Source organism: Plecotus auritus (genome assembly GCF_963455305.1).
Source record: "Plecotus auritus genome assembly, chromosome: 1".
Taxonomy (NCBI): Eukaryota; Metazoa; Chordata; class Mammalia; order Chiroptera; family Vespertilionidae; genus Plecotus; species Plecotus auritus.
The window spans coordinates 239,066,125-239,088,098 of NC_137770.1; the positions used below are offsets into that span (position 1 = coordinate 239,066,125).

At 35.8% G+C, this 21,974-nt stretch overlaps 2 protein-coding genes across 3 annotated transcripts in view; one reads left to right on the plus strand and one right to left on the minus strand.

Annotated features, from left to right (window-relative positions):
- LCORL (ligand dependent nuclear receptor corepressor like) overlaps positions 1 to 21,974 on the plus strand; it is a gene marked incomplete at its 3' end in the record, with an annotated part of 420,506 nt that overhangs the window by 111,961 nt on the left and 286,571 nt on the right. The window contains exon 7 of one of the 2 annotated variants that reach the window (XM_080660332.1): positions 9,868 to 12,166. The exons of the other annotated variant lie outside the window; for it this stretch is intronic. Within the exon in view, the coding sequence (XP_080516458.1) occupies positions 9,868 to 10,045 (178 nt within the window). Of the gene's footprint in view, positions 1 to 9,867; positions 12,167 to 21,974 lie in introns of those variants that run through there. 2 annotated transcript variants of the gene reach the window in all.
- The window catches only part of NCAPG (non-SMC condensin I complex subunit G), a 28,682-nt gene continuing 18,931 nt past the window's right edge, over positions 12,224 to 21,974 (minus strand). Inside the window, exons 13-21 of the mRNA XM_080660316.1 lie at positions 21,484 to 21,603; positions 18,311 to 18,538; positions 17,130 to 17,311; positions 16,253 to 16,427; positions 15,817 to 15,978; positions 15,444 to 15,579; positions 14,991 to 15,077; positions 13,377 to 13,446; positions 12,224 to 12,428 (exon numbers count right to left, since the gene is read on the minus strand). Coding sequence (XP_080516442.1) covers positions 12,305 to 12,428; positions 13,377 to 13,446; positions 14,991 to 15,077; positions 15,444 to 15,579; positions 15,817 to 15,978; positions 16,253 to 16,427; positions 17,130 to 17,311; positions 18,311 to 18,538; positions 21,484 to 21,603 — 1,284 coding nt within the window. The 3' untranslated portion in view covers positions 12,224 to 12,304. The remainder of the gene's footprint in view (positions 12,429 to 13,376; positions 13,447 to 14,990; positions 15,078 to 15,443; positions 15,580 to 15,816; positions 15,979 to 16,252; positions 16,428 to 17,129; positions 17,312 to 18,310; positions 18,539 to 21,483; positions 21,604 to 21,974) is intronic.

The following is a 21,974-nucleotide window of genomic DNA, read 5'->3' on the forward strand; positions in this document are numbered from 1 at the left end:
CTCTATTTTCTGTGAATCAAGAGTTCTATGGTGAATGTTGATAATGTGAATAAGATTAAAAATACTATCTCAAGAAATAACAGGATTGAACAGTTTTGTGATTTTATCTCTGCAGCCAGAGTATAAGCATGGAGAAAGATGGGCCCTTAGGTTTTATAGTTATTGGGATCACCAAGTGGGTATAATAGAAGGACAAAGAGATCAAGCCAAGAATTCATTCAGTGAATAATGAGAAACTATATGATCAAGGTGTAATTCTAAAGAGTCTTTGAAAAGTAGCATGCAGTATAGATTTGAGGGGTACCACAAAATAGGGTATGTGAAGGGCTAGTTACAAGACATGGTTTTTGAGGTGATAATGGAGTATGACTATTGGAAATAATAATGTAGGCTTTTTAAATAGCGATTACTTTCTTTTGAGTTCCCAAAGCAAATGTGTTGCCTTTTCCTAATTGATAGATATGTGGATATAAATAAACTGACTTTGGACACCTTTGAGGAAATTTTAAAACTAGAATAACCTGATGTGGACTTGAAGCTACTAAATTCATGGTTCTCATTCTAAAATGTTGAATTTTCCCATAAAAGTTCAGAATTCAAGGTGACACTTTGAATTGCATTCTGAGAAGACTGAAAAATGTTCAGTTTGTCAGCTTCTCCTGTTTTGTCATATTTCCTTAAAAATGACTGAGTATACATTTTTCTTTTCAAATGCTGGTTTTCACACAGGTATATAACTGATAGGTGATTTTAATTAACAGTATATTCTTCAACAAGCTGAAACCCAGACTAATGAACCATACATCCTCTGGTCTTGCTTTTGAACATTTTACCACATTTTTTGAATTCTAACTCAAGATTTTCTTTTAAATTTGTGTGATTGAGGCAACCCTTAACACAGAATATTCTTAAACATTTTTAATACAATTTAAAGTTCAGAGTTTCTTCATGTGCCATTATTCAGCATCATTATCATTTAATGGAAAAACTATGAAGCTAGAATAGATGATTTTCTAAATCTCATTTTGATCAGTTTCCAAATGATTCACAGTCACCCTAATCTAGTTGGCTTCACAAGCATTCCAAAGATGTATTTCAAGAAATACTAGTCCCCCAAGGTGTTCTGTGTGCAAAGGATCCCACGGTATTAACAACACTGAGAATGCTCCGTTCTCTTTCCTGTGCTTCTCAAATCACAGTGCGTGCCCCATTAGCTTGTTAGACTGTATTCTCCAACCTTTATGTTTATGACAACTTTTTATATCATATTGCGGAACAAAACTGGAAAATGTTGCTCTACATAGTTTCCTACTAGGGTTTCCTAATAGGGTTTCTCTTTATTTACTGTGATATTTCCAGAAAGAATGCAATGACTATAAAAATGTAACTTAGTTTACAAACTAGATTTATTCTTGTATATCAATTAAGTTACAGTCATCAAAATTGCAAGTGCCTTATTAAGATTCACTATTAAAAGGACTCTGGTAAATACCTATAAGCCAAAGATGATCACATTCTGGTCAGTCTATTTTGTAAGTTTCATTTTTATATACTAGATTTTATTTCATGCTGAGTTAAAGGTAGTGTGTGGTAGCAGTGCATTCAAGTGGCTTTACTATCAGTATTGCAAATCATGAGAAAATAATTTGTGAATTTAAATACGAGATCAGCCCTAGCCGGCTTGGCTCAGTGGATAGAGCATCAGCCTGCGGACTGAAGGGTCCAAGGTTTGATTCCGGCCAAGGGCACATGCCGGGGTTGCGGGCTCGATCCCCAGTAGGGGGTGTGCAGGAGACAGCTGATCAATGATTCTCTCTCATCATTGATGTTTCTATCTCTCTCTCCTCCCTTCCTCTCTGAAATCAATAAAGAAATATATATATTTAAAAATAAATAAATAAATACGAGATCAGTGTCTCCTCAACTCAATTAATCCACAATTTTAATTTGGTCAGAACTAGATGAAAGGAAGATAGATATTTTAATGTAAAAATTAGTAAATTCATTGACATTCATTTTTATATGGGCTTCATATTACCACTTTGCTAATGGCCAGTGCCTTAGGTAAAACTATTTAAAGTTTTATAATGAAATCAGGAATTTTTAAGAAGTTATTCTCTTTACAATTCAATTTTGTCCCTATTGTCGTTTTCATAGGAACTGAGTAAAGAAGAATTTTAAGTCTTGAAAAGCCTCTGATTTTTACCATAATACTTATTAAACTACTAGAGGCCTGGTACACAAATTCGTGCACGGGTGGGGTCCCTCAGCCTGGCCGGCGATCGGGCCATCTTGGCCAGACCCCATAGGGGCCGATCGGGGCTGGCTGGGGGGAGGATCCGCGGGAAGTTAGCTGGCTGCGGGAGGTTGGCTGTGGGAGTGCACTGACCACAAGGAGGCAGCTCCTGCATTGAGCATCTGCCCCCTGGTGGTCAGTGCACATCATAGTGTTCGGTCAAGTGGTTGTAACGATCACTTAGGCTTTTATATATAGATAAATCAGCTACTTTGAGAATCCCTTGTCTTGATGTTTTTTCTAGACTTCTTGAATATTTTATATCCCATTACTTTGTCAACCATCATTGAGTTTTTTTAGGATATCCTGCTTCACTAATTGCCCCATGTCTTTCATGGAAAACCATTCCCTTTAATAAAGAAATATTTCAAATTGTTTTTACTTTGGCAACATAATTAAGTATAAGTTGAAGAAAGATAATTTGGCTGATTTTCCATACCAGTGGGTATGGAGTATAAAATTATTTTTAAAGATAATATTAACTCCCTAAGTCAGGAGGCTAGCCCGTGGCGCACTTGTAAGAGAAGCTCTGTTGGAGCACCACCATGCCCTTTCATGGACGTGTCTTCTGTTGCTGGTGTGCCACAGGAGCTGAGCTGAGTAGTTGCAACAAAGATCATATAGAGCCCCCAAAGCCTAAAATATTCACCTGGCCCTTTGCAGGAAAAGTGTGTTCATGCCTTTTCATATCAATAGAATTTTTATATGGAGTGGCTAGAAAAAAGTCATTGGATTTTTTTTTAGTAGATTAATATTGTTACATCCAGTTCATACCCAACACCATCCACTCACTCCCGTTGTCCATTCCCTCCTCCCATACAATGCAGTGTATTTCTGACAGGTAGTGTTGTCTTCTCTCTGTGGGACAACACTTGTCTGCATCCAGCAGAGTGATGCTGGGGGAGCCATGAGTGCCAATTTTATTGTTTTGTAAATCTTTATTCTCTCCCTGCAGCCTCCAGTCCTGCTTTGTCTATATGAGGTAAGTTCAAGGGTCATCCTTCTTTTCCTTAACCAGGCCTTACCACCTGTTGGAAAGAGATTGATCTTGGTGCTTCACACCTTATGTTCCTTCCCCAAGTGTTCTCTTCTCTCCTTTTCTACCCCCCCCCCCCATTTTTTTTTCTATTTCTTCACATAGGAATTCAAAATTTTAGTTCAGCTCTACTGGCTACCATCCCTCCCCACTTCATTTTCCTAGGCATTAATACAATTTTCTTTGTGGTGGAGCTGAGCATTCTGTGATTACTATGTTAAGTCTGCTGAATGTACCTGTCATTTAATTACAAAAATAAAAGCAGAGTAGGTATCTGAATGAATTCATCCTGCCAGGTTTTATCTTGTTTTTCTGTTCGTTTGTTTAATTTTAAGCAAAATCTTGGCTTCTACCTCCCCCAATTCCAGTTCCAGGCAACCTGGAAAATTCATTTGTTTCTAACTTTGTTTTTATGTTATATAAATATAGAAATCTAAACCCCATTAATTTATTCTTTCAAAAATGTCTCCTGATTTATAATTTAATTCAGTTACAGTTGTTAAATATGTTTTGTCCAATTCTTTTGTTTTACTTTGGATTATACTATTTCTATGTTTTTAAGTTTATTAACCTTTTCTCTAGCATTGTCTAATCTGCTGTTGATAAATTCCAGGGTACTTTTCATTTCATACATTTGTATTTTCACCTCCAGAAATTTAGATTTAGTATTCTTTGTATCTACCATATACATCCTCCTCATATTTGTGCTTTCCTCAATTTCTTGCTGTGTGGAGTCTATTTAAAATGACCTGCATTAACTTCCTTGTGTGCTGATTTTACAATATGTGTTGTCATTTTCTATTGATTGCCTTTTCTCCTCATTATAGACTATGTTTTCCTGTTTTTTGCATGCCTAGAAGTTTTGGATTAGATGCTAACCATTGTCACTTTTACATTGTATGCTGGATTTTTTTTTTTTTTTTCAGTGCCTTCAATGTATTTGGGCTCTATTCTGGGCATCATTAACTTTTGAGAAACATTTTTATTCTTTCAAATCTTGCTTTTGAGCATTCTTAGACAGAGAATAGCTTTTAGTCTAGTATAGTGTTTCTCAACTGGCGATTTTGCCCTGCAGAGGATATTTGGCAATGTATGGAAACATTTTTTATTGCCACACCTAAAGGGTAGAGGCCAGGGTTGCTGCTGAACATTCTACAATGTATAATAAAATAGCCCCCACAATAAAGAATCGTCTGACTCCAAATATAAGTAGTTCCAATGTTGAGAAACGCTGTCTAGGACTAATTTTACACCACTCAGTAGGCAATACCAATACCTGAAGACTGTATCCTGCCCATGTATTAGAAAGTCTTTCCATTCTTGCTGGGGGGAACACGATTATGTCTAATCCTATACTGTCTCTATCTAGGGATTTTCTGCCTGGTCCTTTTCAGCAGTCTTTTTCAAAGCCTTGGGAAACAATCTTGCTCTGATCGGTATCTGCAGAAGCCAGGGGAACCCTACACAGATCTCTGGAGCTCTCTCTGTGCAGCTCTCTCTCCTGTACTCTGCCCCACAAAATCTAGCTGATGTGGACTCCCTCACCTCCAAAGTTTGTCTTCTCATTTCAGGAAGATTTCCAAGCTAAGCTATTTTGGGTTCCTCTCCCTAGACTGGGGTCTGGAAACTCGCCAGGCAGTAGCCAGAGAAAATTCAGCACTTACATCCTTCGCGTCCCTTCTTTCAGGGATCACTGTCATCTTGCAATTTCTGTCACCCAGTCTTAAAAAAAAAAAAAAAGTGTTTTATATATTGTGTCTGTTTTTGTAAGTTGCTTAAATGAAATTCAGTTCTTCTTCGTGGCTGGAAGTCCCAGATTTATTTTTTAATAATATTTATCCAGTTTCTATATGCTAGGTGCTGAAAATAATATGACCAGCAAGAATCTTTACTTTCACCAAGTTTGTATTTTAGTGGGAAGAAAAAATAAAATAGAAAACATGAGACAGTGGTTAATTCTGGTAATGAAATTAGAAGATATAAGGAATTTCTTGGGGGAGCTATTTAGGTTGAGTGCTCAGGAAAATGCTTTCTGAAGAAGTATTGCATAGCGGTGGTGGAGTGGAGACATCTAGGATATCATTGCTGACTGAAACTGATTAGGAGGAGAACCCCTAAGAGATGATAGGATAAGAAAAAAAGAAGGCCTGGGAGTCAGCCTTGAGAAATTCCAACATTCATTAGCCAGGGAGAACAGGACATGCAGTAGAAAGAAGAGGCAGAGGAGAGCCAATAATTGTGTTATGTCTCAAAAGCAAAAAAAAAAAAAAAAATGTAAGAAAGAGGATGTCTTATTCTGCTTGGGGTGCCATAAAAATATAATAGTAAATTATTTAATCAATTGTATGGCAAACAATAGAAATTTATTTTCTCACAGTTCGGGAGGCTGGAAAATCCAAGATCAATGTCTGGAGGGTTCTGTTTCTAGTAAGAGCGCTCATCCTGGCTTGCAGATGACCACCTTTCTGTTCTTTAGTGTCTCCTCTACTTAGAGACACACCAATACCATCAGATTAGTGACCCACCCTCTGACCTCAGTTCACCTTAAATAACCTCCTAAAGGCCCTGTATTTTTTCATATAGGGAGTTTCATATAAACATGGGAGATACACAGTTAAGTCCATAGTAGAAGAAATGGTCAACTGTGTTTAATGTTTTTAGGAAGGCAAAAAAGTTGAAAATTAAACATCAGACCTTAGACATCATTGGTGACTTTATTAAGTGCTATTTCTATGGAGTGAAAGACCTAGAAGCCAGATGGGAGTGGGTTAGGAATAAGAGAGAAGAAAATGGTGATAGTAAAAGTGTAACTCATCAAAGTAACCTAACTCCAGAATTTGAAGTTAAAATGGATGAGTTCAAAATCAGTGGTTTCAGTTACTCTAGAGTAGCTATTGCAATTCCAAATCCCAACACAGAATTCAGTTTCTCCCCCCATACAGCTGACTTCTTTCTCCCTTTGAAAAGATCAATATGTTTGTGAAACCCAGTCTAAATGGTAGCTCTAAAAAATATCAGTTTATGCCTTAACACTTCCTTTCTGTGCTTTGAGAAATTGAAAGGTATGACTAGCAGCTCCTTATTTAGTTAAATATGAGGAAACTTCATGCTCTCCTAGATAGTTATTGCTGTAGCCCTTTGGGATACCTTTCTGTCTAAAATCTGCAGATCAGATACTTATCATATTTTAAGTATTATATAAATGGATATTGACATGGAGAATCATGACAAAATTACAACCCAAGAGTTAGTATGCAGGGTACAGTCATAGATCATAGGCCCTGAAGACTTCTACTTTATGTTCTGTGACCTGGATAAGTCATTTTACTTCTTTGAGCCTCAGTGTGTTGTTAGAATTGAATGAGGTAATGTAAAAAAGACTTTTAGCATAGTGCCTGACATATAGCAACTGCTCCATAATTATTTTCAGACCTTAATCACACTAAATTTTATTGTTTCCTGTAGTTGATAGCTTGCATTAAAGTGTGTTGTCTGTATGACAGAAATGAACAATAACATTTTTCCAGTAATAAAGCCAGTTTAAGTTATTAGAGCTGGATTTTTAAAACATTATTTTTGTTAGAATTACCAGTAACCATAAGTCACAAATGATAATTGTATTTCGATGACCCACAAAAGATTTTCATCTCATACTTTGCAAATGCCTATCTGTATATGTAAAAGCCTAAGCAACCATCTGACCGGTAGCTATGATGCACAATGAGCACCAGGGGGCAGACGCTCTGACCAGTAGCTATGACACGCACTGACCACCAGGGGGCAGACACTCAATGCAGGAGCTGCTGAGCTGCCGTGACTTGGCAGCTGCGGTTCTCAGGTGATGCACCTGGAACCAGAAAGGAGGGAGCCCGATTCCGGGGTACATCACCCGAGAACCACCCTCTCGCAATCTGGGACCCCTTGGGGGATGTTGGAGAGCCAGTTTTGGAACCAATCCCCACAGGCCAGGCCGAGAGACCCCACCAGTGCATGAATCGGTGCACTGGGCCTCTAGTATTCTATAAGCTTCCATTCAAATGGTATAGAACAGGGGTGGGCAAACTTTTTGACTCGAGGGCCACAATGGGTTCTTAAACTGGACCGGAGGGCCAGAACAAAAGCATGGATGGAGTGTTTGTGTGAACTAATATAAATTTAAAGGAGCGGAGGGGAGAGCAAGAGAACCCTCCGCTCTTTTGGCTCCGCAGGCCGGATAGAACGCCGTAGTTTGCCCATGGCTGGTATAGAAGCTGTCATTTAGGGTAGATTAAAGCCCTGAAATATTAAAAATAGATGTTGAGATAATCATTTCAGCACCCCTTGCCCTTCTTCAGTTTTCACCTACCATCTAGTTTACAGTAAGAGCCTCTCTTCCAGCTTCTTCCTCCTTTCACCAAAATATGCAGTGTTAACTAACCCTTTGCATTTCTCTATAGCTCTGTGTGGTTTTTAGAGCATGTTAATGGGCTCTCATTAGATCATCAGGAATATAGAAGGTAAGCAAGGAAGTTGTCATTTTTTTTTCTTACAGATGAGGAAAATTAAACTGAAGGGGACTAAAGTTACTTGTCCAAGGTCAATAAGGTTGATTATTATTAGTGTCAGAATTAGAATCCAGGTCTTTACATTCTTTCCCCTAAATCTTTACTCTCAAGAATGCTACTGTATACACTATTGCTGAGCTTTTGATAGAATCCTAGGTTTAAGTGTATATTTGTTAATTATACATGTCCATCTGTATTAGTACCAACATTTAGTTCTTTTTTTTTCTTCCTATGCATGTGGTTTTGTGCCTCCCTGGAGTTTGTGTGCCCAAATTTAGACTATACTCTCTAGAAGTTTTCTTTGAAAAACTGTCTTTACAGTATTGCAAAGAATCATTGGTTATTTTATTAAAGTATTCTTCTGTAATGAATACACCTTTGTCAATCAATTAACTTACGGAAAACAAGTTTTTTATGACCATGATTTGTTGGATACTTGATGTACTTATCTACCACAATTAATATAATTGTATTTTCATGGCCTGCATTAGAGTTTCTCAAAGAAGTGTACATCAGATTTGTTTTGTAAACACAAAAATTTGAAGACTAGAGTCCTTGGAGGAAAGGAAAACATTACTGCTTTATCTGAGCTTTGCCAGCTTGAAAAATAAAAGAATTTGAGATCCATGCAGACACACCAGTCTAATAGTAACCAATGTAAATATTATCAAAAATCAGTTAAAATTTCTAATATAAATGAAAATGTTGTTTTGGATCTCTGATTTGTCACATATCAAGCCATGATTTACTTTAAATAGAATCGTATTATTCGCATCTTTATTTTTGGCTTAAGTTATTTACTATTTGTTTTTATCTTTTTACTTTTGTTAAGAATATTACAGATGTCCCCCATTTTCTCCCTTTCCTCCCCCTCCACCAGGCTCTCACCCCACCTCTGACTTTCACCAACACTGATTTACTATTTTTAAATGAGTAATCTTTTAAGGTAGTTTATAGTTTGTTTCATATACATAGAAACCATATCATTCACTGGAACTGGGACTGTTTGCCTGGGGAGAACTCAGAACACAATGGCTGTTAAATTACATTATTGAATGGCAAATGTCTCATTTGGCATTCAATAATAAGCCAGAGATTAACCTCTGGCTTATTATTGAATGGCAAATGAGACATTTCGTTGAGGATGCAAGGATCAGGAAATGCTACTGAAGTCTGGATGCTGCTGCCATTTACCAACTCCAAGTCACTTAATTCTAGTTACACAGTTCATTCTCCTCTTTACTAATGGGATCATAGACTTGTGTGGTTACATAAAGCTTAGGAAATATCAACTGAGCTAATGTATAGCGAGCTGTTAGTTTATAAACAATGGTCACATCTGAAGATGGGAACTGACTCTCATGAAGGCTCAGGATTACATGTGCATTGCATGTCGAGTGGACGCTCAAGTTTCTGTGAGTCTAAAGATTCTCATCAGAGAGCTAAAAGGCAGGCATAAGGGCAAGAGCAGGGACTGTAGTCCAAATCCAGCCCGGTGACTATAACCTCAGGCATATTTGTACATAAGTCTCCAAGACTCACTTTTATCATTTATTATGAGGATAAATATACTAACCTTGCTTGTTATGAAATTTCGATAATACATGTGAATGTGCCTAGTAGGCATTCAACAAAGGTTAATTCTTGTCTCAAAGTGGCTCTGAGTCTTGGTAGGCTGAAGGACAGGTTAAAAGGGACAAATCCTGCCAGAGCAGTTCTGAGATATACTGATGAAATCTGTAAACGCAGTGGAGCTCTTTAGCCAGTGGTATCTGAGTGACCGACTTCTCCAGTATTCAATGGCTTACTGTGTATTCAGTTCAGTAAGGAGGCAGGAGTTATAAACAAAAAAATACTTATACTTTCAGGATAACACATGCTCTATCCACTAATGTTTAGAGGTCCCAATAAAACTAGATTTTCTTTTACAAGGTTGATAATTTCTTTGAAACTGAAGTCAAACTGAAATGCTTTACACTTTTTTTTTCCAGCATGCTACAAATGAAAAAGGATGAGAAACTGAATTTGTCTGATGGGAATACAGCAAGTAGCCCTTTGAGTCCCATTAAGATGTGCCTTAATCATCCCACTGAATGGAACCTGAATTTGACAGCATCTCTAGCCAGCTGTACAGTTCAAAACCAAAATCTCACAAGTGAAGAGAAATAGATTGCAGCTCTTCTTGCACTATCCTTATTTTGTACGTCAATATTCTTTCTGCTGAACAATAAGCATTTACCAATTGATCTTGAAATATTTCTAGTCCTGTGATTTGTCTTTATATCATTAGCATTAATCACTTTGATTATATTCTTTGTATGTTTTTTACATGTTTTACATCAGACCATTGTGGAATTTTGCAGTACGATGGATTTTGATGTTTCTCTCTTTAATGGTATTTTGTGAAATTTGTATGCCCTACGTTTAAATACATAGTTGTCCCCAATTTTATTTCTGTGCACAAAGTTTTAATATATGACATCCTGCGTGATTTGGAAGTGTAAGATTTGTGATGACGACCTGACCCATAAACAGTTTTAAGCTGGTGGATACCAACTACCTCGAATTGGAGAAAGGCAAAGGTATCTCTTAGAAGTATATCATTTTCAAAGTTATAGAGAGAAAATTTGATCACAGTTTATCAAGTAGCATGTTTCCATTCATAGAATTTGAGCTGATCGGTTTTCTTTCTCTGTATTTTTAAACCTTTCAAGTCTGCGAGAACAATAGCACAATTGCATGTTTACTCTTCAGCAAATGTGTGCCTCTTTCAGACAATACTATTTGGTTTCTGTAAGTTACCAGTTTTGAAAGAAAAATGGTAAATGGATTTACATCTACTGATTTTATTGTATTTTAGCCATTTATTTTAAAGTGTAAAGGGATTTTTTTTTTTTAAATCAGGATATTCCTTACCTTTAACTCTAATAGTGCAAAAGCATAGCTTCAGCAATGGCTTATGTGATCGTGTCTAAAACTTGAACAGTAAGAATACTAAAGGTTTGGTGCTTAATTTGTTTTTCCCAGCCAGATAAAGAAAGCTTTGATATGGTGGTCCATGTTAGTATGGTAGTCCTTTTGCATAGCCTGGCTATGAGGTAAATGGAATTTAGTTTGTGGACATTTTAAGTCCTTATTTCTCCCTACTCCACCCCCCCCCCCCCCCAAACAAATTTATTTTAAAACAGGGATTTAACAAAAGAAGACTTAAAGAACCTGAAGCACAGAAAAAGACAGATCCAACAGAATGGAACTCACCTATTTTTCATTGTTTATATCACCACCATATCTGCCTTTTCTTTTTGCTTAATAAGCATTCTTACTGTGTAACTTTCAGGCTCCTTTTATATTTTTGAGTTTTATAAAGTGCATTTATATGTATGTAATATAGCAATTTGGTTCTAAAAAGCACAACAATCTTTAGCTCCATCTTAGAACATCACTAAGTAAATGGCCTCTGTTAAATAAAGCACAATTATTAAAACAGATCCAAAGTTAGGGCATTTCTATTCTGAATAATAAAGAGAAAAGGCAATTATCAGATGGATAAGAAAAGGTGTTTTGTTGGGTGTTGCCTGAGGAAAGGGGACTGATTTCATACAGTACATGTTTCATAAGTCAGGCAAATGCCAATTTCAGAAACTAAGTGAAGTTGATAATGAAAAAATAGTGCCCATAAATTAGTATATAGAGGACTTCCTGTCACATTATTTTCCCACTAGTATTTTTTAGCCACCGTAAGTATTTTATTATGCCAAAAAAATAGAAAGCAAGTCCATGATTAATATGTACATGTGAACATCTCCCCAGCCCAGGCCAGGAAACAGCATCATTTTAGGAAAAGAAATTACCCATTCAGATAGCATATCAAAAATGTTTTTAATATAAAAAATGCAAAACAAAATCAAAATGAGAGCTGTTGAACTTGGACACTGAGTACTCTGGTTCATTATACTAGTCCGCTCTGAAAGTGAGCTCATTTCTAGCAAGTTTGTGGTACTTCACTTGCTCTTGGGGTGTTGTTTTTTAAATGTGTTCTGAGATGGGAAATGTGTTCATTTGTGTTTGATCTGCCATATGCTTCTCAAATGCAAACTACTAGCTAGTTACACTTAAAAGTTGCCCACAATGCCATGATTTAAGCATAGAGTTCACAGGCATCATCTGGAAAGCCAGTTTAAAAACCGGGTTCCTGGGCCCACTTTAGATTCTGATGCAATCCCTGTGACTCATGCAGATGGCTTGTGGAGCGCATTGACAGACGTGTCCTGATGCTTTCATACAGGCCAAAGTCACACGGAACCACTTGGCAGAAAGTCCTATAAGACATCGGGCAAAATCTGTCTAATGTTGACACAAGGGTTAAGTTTATTAAGGCAAAGAATTAAAAATAATTGTAAAAGGACTCCACCTCCATCATCTCTTCCCCTAATTTCTTTCTTCATTGAGAAGTTGCTCCAAGTTCAGTTTACTTTTTGCTAGTGCTGCTGTTTTGGCTCGTCTTGGTAATCTCATCTTCATTTCTGATTCTGGCTCTGGAACTTCATGATCACTAAACAGATTTTGAAAATACATCCATTTAAATACAAGCTTTAAAAGCACTGTTTATTTATAAATAAAACGTTTTTTGTTTCTGACAATGTGTAATTGATAACCTGATTCCACTAAGCTTAAAACTAAAATCTCAACCAAAACCAAAACACTTTGACTGGCTATCCAGCAAATTGAAAGCATGGGAAACCTAGCTAATTTCTTCTTATATCTATGTGGAACCTAGTGTTATACATAAGAAAGAAAAAAACTTTTGTAATGAAGGTTGTCATTAAACAGGGATCATAACAACTGCCCAAAAGAGTTTTTTTGGAGAATTTTAAGAAATGGAAGAAAAAAAATTAGGTTCTTTTGATTTAGGCAATAAAATCCTAAAACACTGTAAACAGCATGTTTCCCCAAAAGATTTTTAAATTTAGTCAAAACTTAATCTAAAGGTATGTGCTGAAAGTACAGTTTCACCAATGAATAAATGAATGCAAGAGAGCTACAACTGTCGGCTTCCAACAGTGGCTAATTGGCAGAAACCAAATACAAACACTATACCACTAATATACCAAATCACAGGCAGAATTATTCTGTAACTATAAATGTAGAGAACCCAAACCTAAATCTCAAGAGTTGCTAATTCAAAATTAGAGGAGTCATATACACACGACCATGTAATTAGAAGAATACATGGAAATATAAATGGAAGGAACATACTAAAGATGACTACCTAATAGTAAAGGCCATGCCAACCAATGGGAAAAGCAAATAAGCCGCAGGAAATCAAATGCTCTTAACGGTGGAATCCAAGACATAGCCATGTACGGTTTTCACTGCTTATCTTGTTATATATTGAGTTTTTCTGTCCCAATAGAAGCACCGTACAATTTTTTTCTACTTCTAGACCAAAAAAAAAAAAAAAAAAGTAGACCTCTACATACACTACACATGCATAACATACCTTTCCGAGTCAGCCTCAGAAGTCTGTCGTCTCCTGCTAATCCTGGCTGAAGCTGTCACTTTTCTCCGTCCTTAAAGACAGTTTGTTATCAAAATTATCAATTGCTTATTGTTTTTAATCTATTTCTGGCTACCTAAGTCCTTTGTTTTCCCTCTTTAACACATTTCCTCCTTGATACCAATTTCAACACCACGGAGAAAAGGAACTTAAGATTAAAAATGTATTAATTTCTTTTGTAAGCTCTGATAATAGGCAAGGGAAAAGAGGGATATTAAGTTATAAATAGGCAAATTTCAGTTAAATACTAGGAAAGAAGCATGTGAAAAACATGCTATATAAAGAGGTTATAGTACAGTGTATGGAGAAGCTAATGAAAATTAAAGCAGAAAGGTAGGTAGGTTAAGCCCATAAACAGATCCTAAAGAAACAGAACTTGAATCAATAAAGTAATGGCTTCTTAGGAAATATTCAAGTATATACATGGCCAATCCAAATATGTTCTAAAACATTTCAGTATAAAAATTATTCTTTATATGTTGTTTTTGGAAGTTGCAAAAATTCTACTTGCTAGAAATGTACAAGGTTAAAAAGAGTTTAGCCTGGGATGCTCCCCATTTACGATAACAAATAAAACAAAATAGATTTTAAAAGTTTGAGCTATCAAAAAAAAGGTGGTGGTCTAATGGATAGTATCTAACTAAAAGCAATCTTATCAAAACTATATTGTTCATATGATCATTTGGTTGAAATTTGTAAACCCAACTTTTTCATGTGTGAGACTTGTTGGTTATTCACCAATAAACCTTACATATTTGCTTTTAAGCTTCTAATGTAACTATCCCCAAGAAAATATCCAACAATATGGGACTAATTTGGGACATCCAGCAATTAGCACTTAATTAACTGACGAGCTACAAAATATTATGGATAGATTTTATTTACAAAAATATAAAATGCATAAGAAAAACCTCAAAAACATTTTCAAGGATTAAAATAATTGTTGGCTCATGGGTGGTATTATTAGTGTTCTTTATATTGGTATGCTTGGATGTATTTCCTGATTTTCTGTAATAAGCATGCATTGCTTTTGTAATAAGAAAATAATAAAACAATAAAAAAGTCTTGAATTACAGATTTTTTCCCAAGTGATCCCCTAATAGTCAACATTTACATTATTCCAACAAGTCCCCTATTGGATATCCCTTGGGAAATAAATTATGTTGGGGAAATATGAAATAAAATGGAAAAAAAGGAAAACAGAAACCCAGAAAAATACTAGGCAAATAAAAGGGACAAAATTGCTTAACCATATAAAGACTACAACATAACTAATAATATAAGATCATCACTGATCATTTGCTGATAAAAATCCATTTAACCCAAATAATCCTTTGCAATATGATCTTTTGCATCATATTTCAAACCAAACCACTTGGAGCAACACCGACCATCTTTTAGAAAACACAGCAAAACCTAATTATCAGCTGAAAGAAAAGTAAAGAATACCTAAGACATTTTTCCCTATGGAAACAAAGATAAGGAAATTTGCAAAGTAGTTCATTGGAAAACGAACTTGGAAAGCTGTATTATAAAACTAGTCAACCCATGCAATACCTCGGACAGGCTTTCGCTGAGTGGATTTTGGCGCTCGGGTTGCGTTTACATCCTTGAGAGGAGTTACACATACTTCTTTCTTCTTTTCTATTACAGGAAATAATGCAACAATGTAAATAAAAAAGAGCCTCATGAAATATTTTAAATGGTCTAAGTCCATTTTTAATAATCACAACTAGTCCCATTAGCAGCTATTGAAAATTTATCATAAATGTTCCAAAAATGTGAATACTGGCAAGGAAGTAAGCAAAACTCCCAGTCATATGGTGAGAAATGTACACCAAAAAATTGTAAAAGTAGGATAAACACTTAGCAGTTATATGCTTTCCCAAGGGGATTAATTAGAAAAATTTCCTTTTCATTTCTGAAACCCAACCACATGTTATAGGAGAAAAAACGTGTCTCAGTAAAGATGAGAAGGAAATAATTTTATTCAGGTTAGTTTGCCGTTACCCTCGTTTTCACACACAGTCGTGGTCGTGCTGGCATCCTGTGCTGCCACAGCTTGCTCACCACAGTCTTTATTTCCTTTTTCTAACTGCATCTTGATTTTCTCCAAAGCTCTCAGACATATCCTATCTTTTACTTGCTATAACAGAAAACATTAACACTTTTTAAATACAGCATTTTCTAATTTTGCAAAAAAGCTGTATGCTGATATCAAGTTGTTTAAAGACATTCTAAAATTCTATTAAACTTATGAAGGAAATATTTACTTCAGATGAGCAAAGTCACAGTATGCTAACATGTATAATTTAATACAGCCATGTAAATTCTACTTTGATAAGAATATATACATAACAAGAGTAATTAGAAACTACTTTACCTCCAGAATCTCATTCAACAGAACCAGAAGATCTTTAGCAAGACTGGTACTGAGTTCTAGCGAACTCAAGGCTTTTGTATAGACCCGAATTTCTGGTGAACATGGACATGTTAAGATCTCATTGCAAATTTTTATAGCCAAATTGTCATGAACTGTTAAGGCCTGGAAAAGCAAGGGAAAAATCATTGTAAATTGAAAATTCTATCATTATACTACAGTCCTACCCATCTAACAAACATTTCCAACTAATTATCTGCCTTCATCCCAAATGCAAAATGTCTAAAACCTATTAACGTATTTCTTCCCAGAAATCTCAAGATCAAAATGTATCTTCTATTTCAAGGAATCTCTCAGAGGGATTATTTAAAAAAACAAAACACAGTGGCCTGCATCCTAATCAGCCCTACCATCCATAGGCTGATATAGTCACACCCACCTGATAATCTTGGGAATTCTTGGCCTTAGGATGCAATCCACTTGGTCTTGTCAAATCTACCAGTAACTCAGTAACATTCGTGATATCTATTTCAGCTAAAGGAGAAGACGCAGGGGCATTGGCCAGTGTTTGCAGAGTTGGGAAAAAGGCTTCTTCAAAACATTCCTGATTAGTCCTATTGAAAAACAATTTGAAAGTATACTGTCAAAGCACATGATTCTTAAAAATGTGTCCATATAAAAGCCTAAGCGACCATTACGACGGAACACAGGACCTGCCCCCTGGTGGTCAGTGCGCTCCCTCAGGGGGATTGCCACTCAGCCAGAAGCCAGGCTCACGGCTGATGAGCGCAGCTGCCACGGGGTCAGGAGCCTCTCCCGACGCCTCAGCAGCAGCAGCACTACCGAGCAGTGGCAGCAGGCGCAGCGGCCGGCCGGGATGAGCACAAGTGGCACAGCGCCTGACCCCGGCTCGGGCTCCTCCCTGGCCACCTGCCGCTTGGTGCACTGCTACGTCCCTTGGGGGATATCCAACTGCCAGTTTAGGCCTGCAGGGATGGGGACTAAACCCACAGTCAGACATCCCCCGAGGGGTCCCAGATTGCGAGAGGAGGCAGGCCAGGCTGAGCCTGACCCCTCCCCCCCACACACACACACCATTCACCAGGCCTCTAGTATTATGTATAAAATTCATCCCATCAAGACACAGTACAATTTCATCTGGGAAAAAAATAATTCAGGTAGATTAATAAGTTCTTATTTCACCACTTAACACTGAAGAAAAAGAATAAACAAAACAATACTACAGATATGATCCTGGGGAGTGTGAATTTAATTTCAAATCAAATTCTGATTCATTGATATGGCTAAATAAATACCTGCTTGCATAAGCAAACATGGGGAAGAACACGCCTAGACAATGTCGAAGTCGAACATCCTCTTCCGTCACAGGATTGTACCATAACAGGATAAGACGAGACAAAATCCTGCTGCTGACCAGCAGCCCAGAGAACATCAGCTTGGCTAGTCCTTCTGCAGCTCCTGTCCTGAGTTCAGACACCTAACAAAAATGACTTTCATTAAAAGAAATGTTTTATTTTTATTTCCTTTTTAAGCCTTAAAATGTAGCCTGTCCTACAATATTTTTATATGAACTATCCAAAATCATTCATGTTACTATGAATTTGTTAAAGGCAGAACTATCAAATCACAATAACCAAAAGGTAGTGAACAGCTAAACACATAGTGGTATGTATATAAAGTGGAATATTGTTCTGCTATAAGAAGAAATAAAGTACAGATGCAAGCTACTACATGGATGATACACAAAGACGAGCTAAGTGAAAGACACCACGTCACACACTGTATATAATTCCATTTATATGAAATATCTAGAATAGTTACATCTGTAGAGACAAAATGCAGATTCATGGTTGTCAGGGGCTGGTGGGAAGGGAAATTAACTGCTTAATGGGTTAACTTTCCTCCTAGGATAATGTAAACATTTTTTAAAATTAGAGGTGGTGCTTGTACTACATTGTAAATGTACTAAATGCCAATAAATAGTTCAATTTAAAATTGCTAGTTCATGTTATGTCAATTTTACTTTAGTAAAAAAAATCAATATAAAAATTTTTAATTAAATGTTTACATATGCTGGAAAATGTAGTTCAAGAATACATTAAGAAAAAACATGCAACTCCATACCGTATCTTCCATCTTCCACCCACCCAATGTAAAATTACTTTATTTCTTAAGTCTCTTGGGGGAAAAGTATTTTAAGTCATAAATCACAAAGACAGGGAAAAAGATGAAAATATGATAGCAACCCCTTCCAATAGTCATTTCCTTTTTGTTACACTGTAATTCTCGGCACATGAAATTTGATAGCAAGGAAGTAGGTATACTGGTAGTGAAAGTAGAATTTAATCATGATAGTCAAAAGGCAAAATGTCTAAATGTCAGCCAACTTTAAACTGTAGCCTAAATATTATAAGGAACATAAACATACATGCTAAGAAGGACCTTTCGGAACAACAGGGCTGTGCTGATCTCCTACCTCGCTGTCTAAGAAATCAGAGAGAAGCTTCAGAACATTCTTGGCTGCAGCAGTCACTTCTTCAGCTTCTTTTGACTCTTGCTCTTCATCAGTGTTTATTTCTGCACCTTCACTTTGAACGGCTTTCACGTTCTTAGTTGTAAATGGTTCAATCCCAAATGTCATCAGTTGGTCAAAGATTGCCTTTAAAGCACTCATTTTTATTGTCACATCATCAATTTGCAAAACCTAAATTAAAACATCCCCCAACAAAAAAAGGGAATTCAGTAAACTTTGGTTATGCTGCATAAAATTAACATGTATCTTATTTTCTCAGTATAATTTCATAACAGTGTCAAACCTACATAAAACATTTTTCAAAACCAACCGAAATTTCCATTTTCTAGTTATTGTTTTTATTTATTTGTACCGTAACAGTTATATTTCCTTCAGAAGAAGTTCATCTTCAATCAAAAAGTCTGGAAGTAGTGTCAGGCTGAATTATATTACTTGTTCTTTTTTATTTAAAAAAAAAAAACAAAAACGTTCAACTCTGATTTTCTCTTCTTAGCTAAATTCAGATTTCGTTAACAGTGAATTCCGTTTTCAGTGAACTGGACTGGAGGTGATCTGGAAAGCCCAGCAAATTTGTGTGATCTATCCTCATGTAAGAAAACTGAATTCCTACACAGCAAACCTCACAACCATGAAAAAATAGAGCGGAATATTTCTATTATAAAGAGATTTACTATAATCTTTAATGACTTAAGTTTTGGTGAGTGATAAACTACTTGACTATATTGATTACTTTTAGAGTGCACAAAATTTCAACATGTAACTCATTTTATTTCATTTGAATCCAGCATTCACACTTTTAATTCTAAAAAAGTTATTTTATTCAAGCAAATATTAATAGCAAATGCCTGAAAAAAGTAAGTTTAGAGATCAAAGTTGTTTAAACTAAAAAAATAAATATTGCTTGTCTAATTTTCGGTTCTTATAAGTGTATTTCTAGTATCACATGATCTCACTCATCTAGGGGAAATAATGAACAACATAAGCTGATGAACAAAAACAGACCTGGAGACAGGGAAGCATCGATCAGACTGTCAAACCTCAGAGGGAAGGTAGGGAAGGGTAGGGGTAAGGGGGAGAGATCAACCAAAGGACTTGTATGCATGCATATAAGCCTAACCAGTGGTCACGGACAACAGGGGTGTGGGGGCATGCGTGGGGAGGGGTTTGGGATGGGAATGGGGGGATGAGGACAAATATGTGATACCTTAATCAATAAAGAAATTAATAAAAAAATAGTTATTTTATTCAAGCAAATATTAATAGCAAATGCCTGCAAAAAGTAAGTTTAGAGAGCAAAGTTGTTTAAACTAAAAAAATAAACTTAATTCTTTATAACTTTATTCCATGACTAGGCTGCTCTTGACTGGTTTGATTTCAAAGAAGGTAAAATTGTGGAATAGTCTTGATAAGAAATATTCATTTATCTTCCACATCAACTTGACTTTGACAAGTCCTTAGGAACAAACAGTACCAAGGCTCCCACAGGGCTCTCTCTCTCTCTCTCTCTCTCTCTCTCTCTCTCTCTCTCTCTGGGGTGACTCAGTAACTCAGTATTATATCACTTCAAAATGCTCCAGGACACTCTTGAGCATTGAATTCATATTGCATTTCTTCTGTCTGAAATGACCAAACCACATTATTATTACTGATATTATGTCAGCAAAAGTTAAAAGGATCAAAATTCACATTTCCTCTATAAAGGTCAAGTGAACATAAATATTTTTAAAAGAATTCAATGGTATTTCCTTTGCTGTTGTACTAGAAACTTTACATAACTGTCAATCTCCTCTGTCAGAGTTCCAACTTGACTACAACAACTTATAACTTTTTAGCAGCATTCACAATGGTATATAGGACATTTTAAAGAATGTTTTACCTCAGTTTTAGAGCCAAAAAGAACTATTTAGTAAGCTAGACATAAATGAACCCTTCACTATCAAATATTCTACTAAGATTTTTTTCTTCCACTTAAAAAAAAAGAAAATGCAGCCCCTCTTCTGGGTATCTATCCGAAAAATTTGAAAACATTCATTTCCAAAGTACATGTACCCATTTGTTCACTCTAGCACTATTCACAGTGGCCAAGACATGGAAACAACCGAAGTGTCCTTCAATAGACAACTGGATAAAGAAATGTGGTACATATATACAATAGAATACTACTTAGCCATAAGAACAGATGAAACACTGCCATTTGCAACAACATGAATGGATCTTGAGACTATCATGCTTAAGTGAAATAACTCAGAAAAAAGTAAAAAAACATGATTTCACTCAATTGTGGGATATAAAACTGAAAGCAACAAATGAACACAAGAAAAACAAACAAACAAAAATTCACAGACACAGACAACAGTGTAGTTGCTGCCAGAGGAAAAGGGGTTGGGGAGCTTAGGTAATGGGTAAATGGGGTCAAATATATGGTGACAAAAGATCTGATTTCGGGTGGTGGGCACACAATTCAATATACAGATGCTATATCATAAAACTGCACACCTGAAACCTATATGATTTTATTAATCAATGTCACCCCAACAAATTTTTTTAAATTGTAAAAAAAAAAAAAAGAAAAGTAATAACCAGGGTCAATCTGACACTTCAAGACCCTAAACTTCTAGAAATACAGGAAACAGAAGTCAAGAACTTTCTGTTCTAATTTCTTAGCAAAATCTCTTTGAAAATGTAGGATTTTATTTCCTGATCACCTAAAAGCTATTACATTTCACAATAGTAAACAAGAACTTCCTTTAGAATTACTAGCAGAATCACTGATGCCTACTGTACTATATATTGTTTATTTTTCATTGTACTTTGTCTTCTAAAATGTACCATCCTATCTTATTTTTTTCTAAGCCTAGAATAATGCTGGGCATATAATATGCACTCAAATATTTACTGTATGATTAATTTTAAAAATCCTTAAATAACTGACATTTCACCCCTTTTCTATAGAGATGTTTGAATGAATAAGAAAAATCGAAAGATAAAAATTGTGTCTCAAAGTCATGATAATCATCATTTTCAATAATATTAAATTTAGAGTACTAGCATTATCATCACAGATTCTGAGTATATTAAAAAAAACAATCAAGATTTTGTCACAACATAAATCCTACCTGTAAGAGCAATACGAAGTGTTTACTTGCAAAATTCTGACTCTGTAGTCCACAGCATCCCAAACATAAAACAGCCAGATTTCTTACTATAGGATGAACACTTATTATTCCAGGAAGAATCTGAAATGAATTAGAGGTTATACTTTTTACCAGGAAAGAAGTTTACAATATTATATTAAAAATATGTTCAAAATGGTGGGGGGGGCAATGGTAAGATATGTACACATATAATACCTTAATAAAAAAATTTAAAAAAAAATAAAAATATGTTCAAAATAATTTTTGTATGGTTTTTGTATACCAACATTTCCATATTATCTATTAACTCAATTCAATTTTCAATTGAAAAGGTAAGTATTAAATTGCTAAAAAGAAGAATACAGCCCCGAGTGAAATAATCTGATCATGAGACTCCTCCTCTTCTACCTGCTGAAACTTTCTCAATGGCTTCCCAATGCTCACAGAACAATGATAAAACTCCTTAACATGAC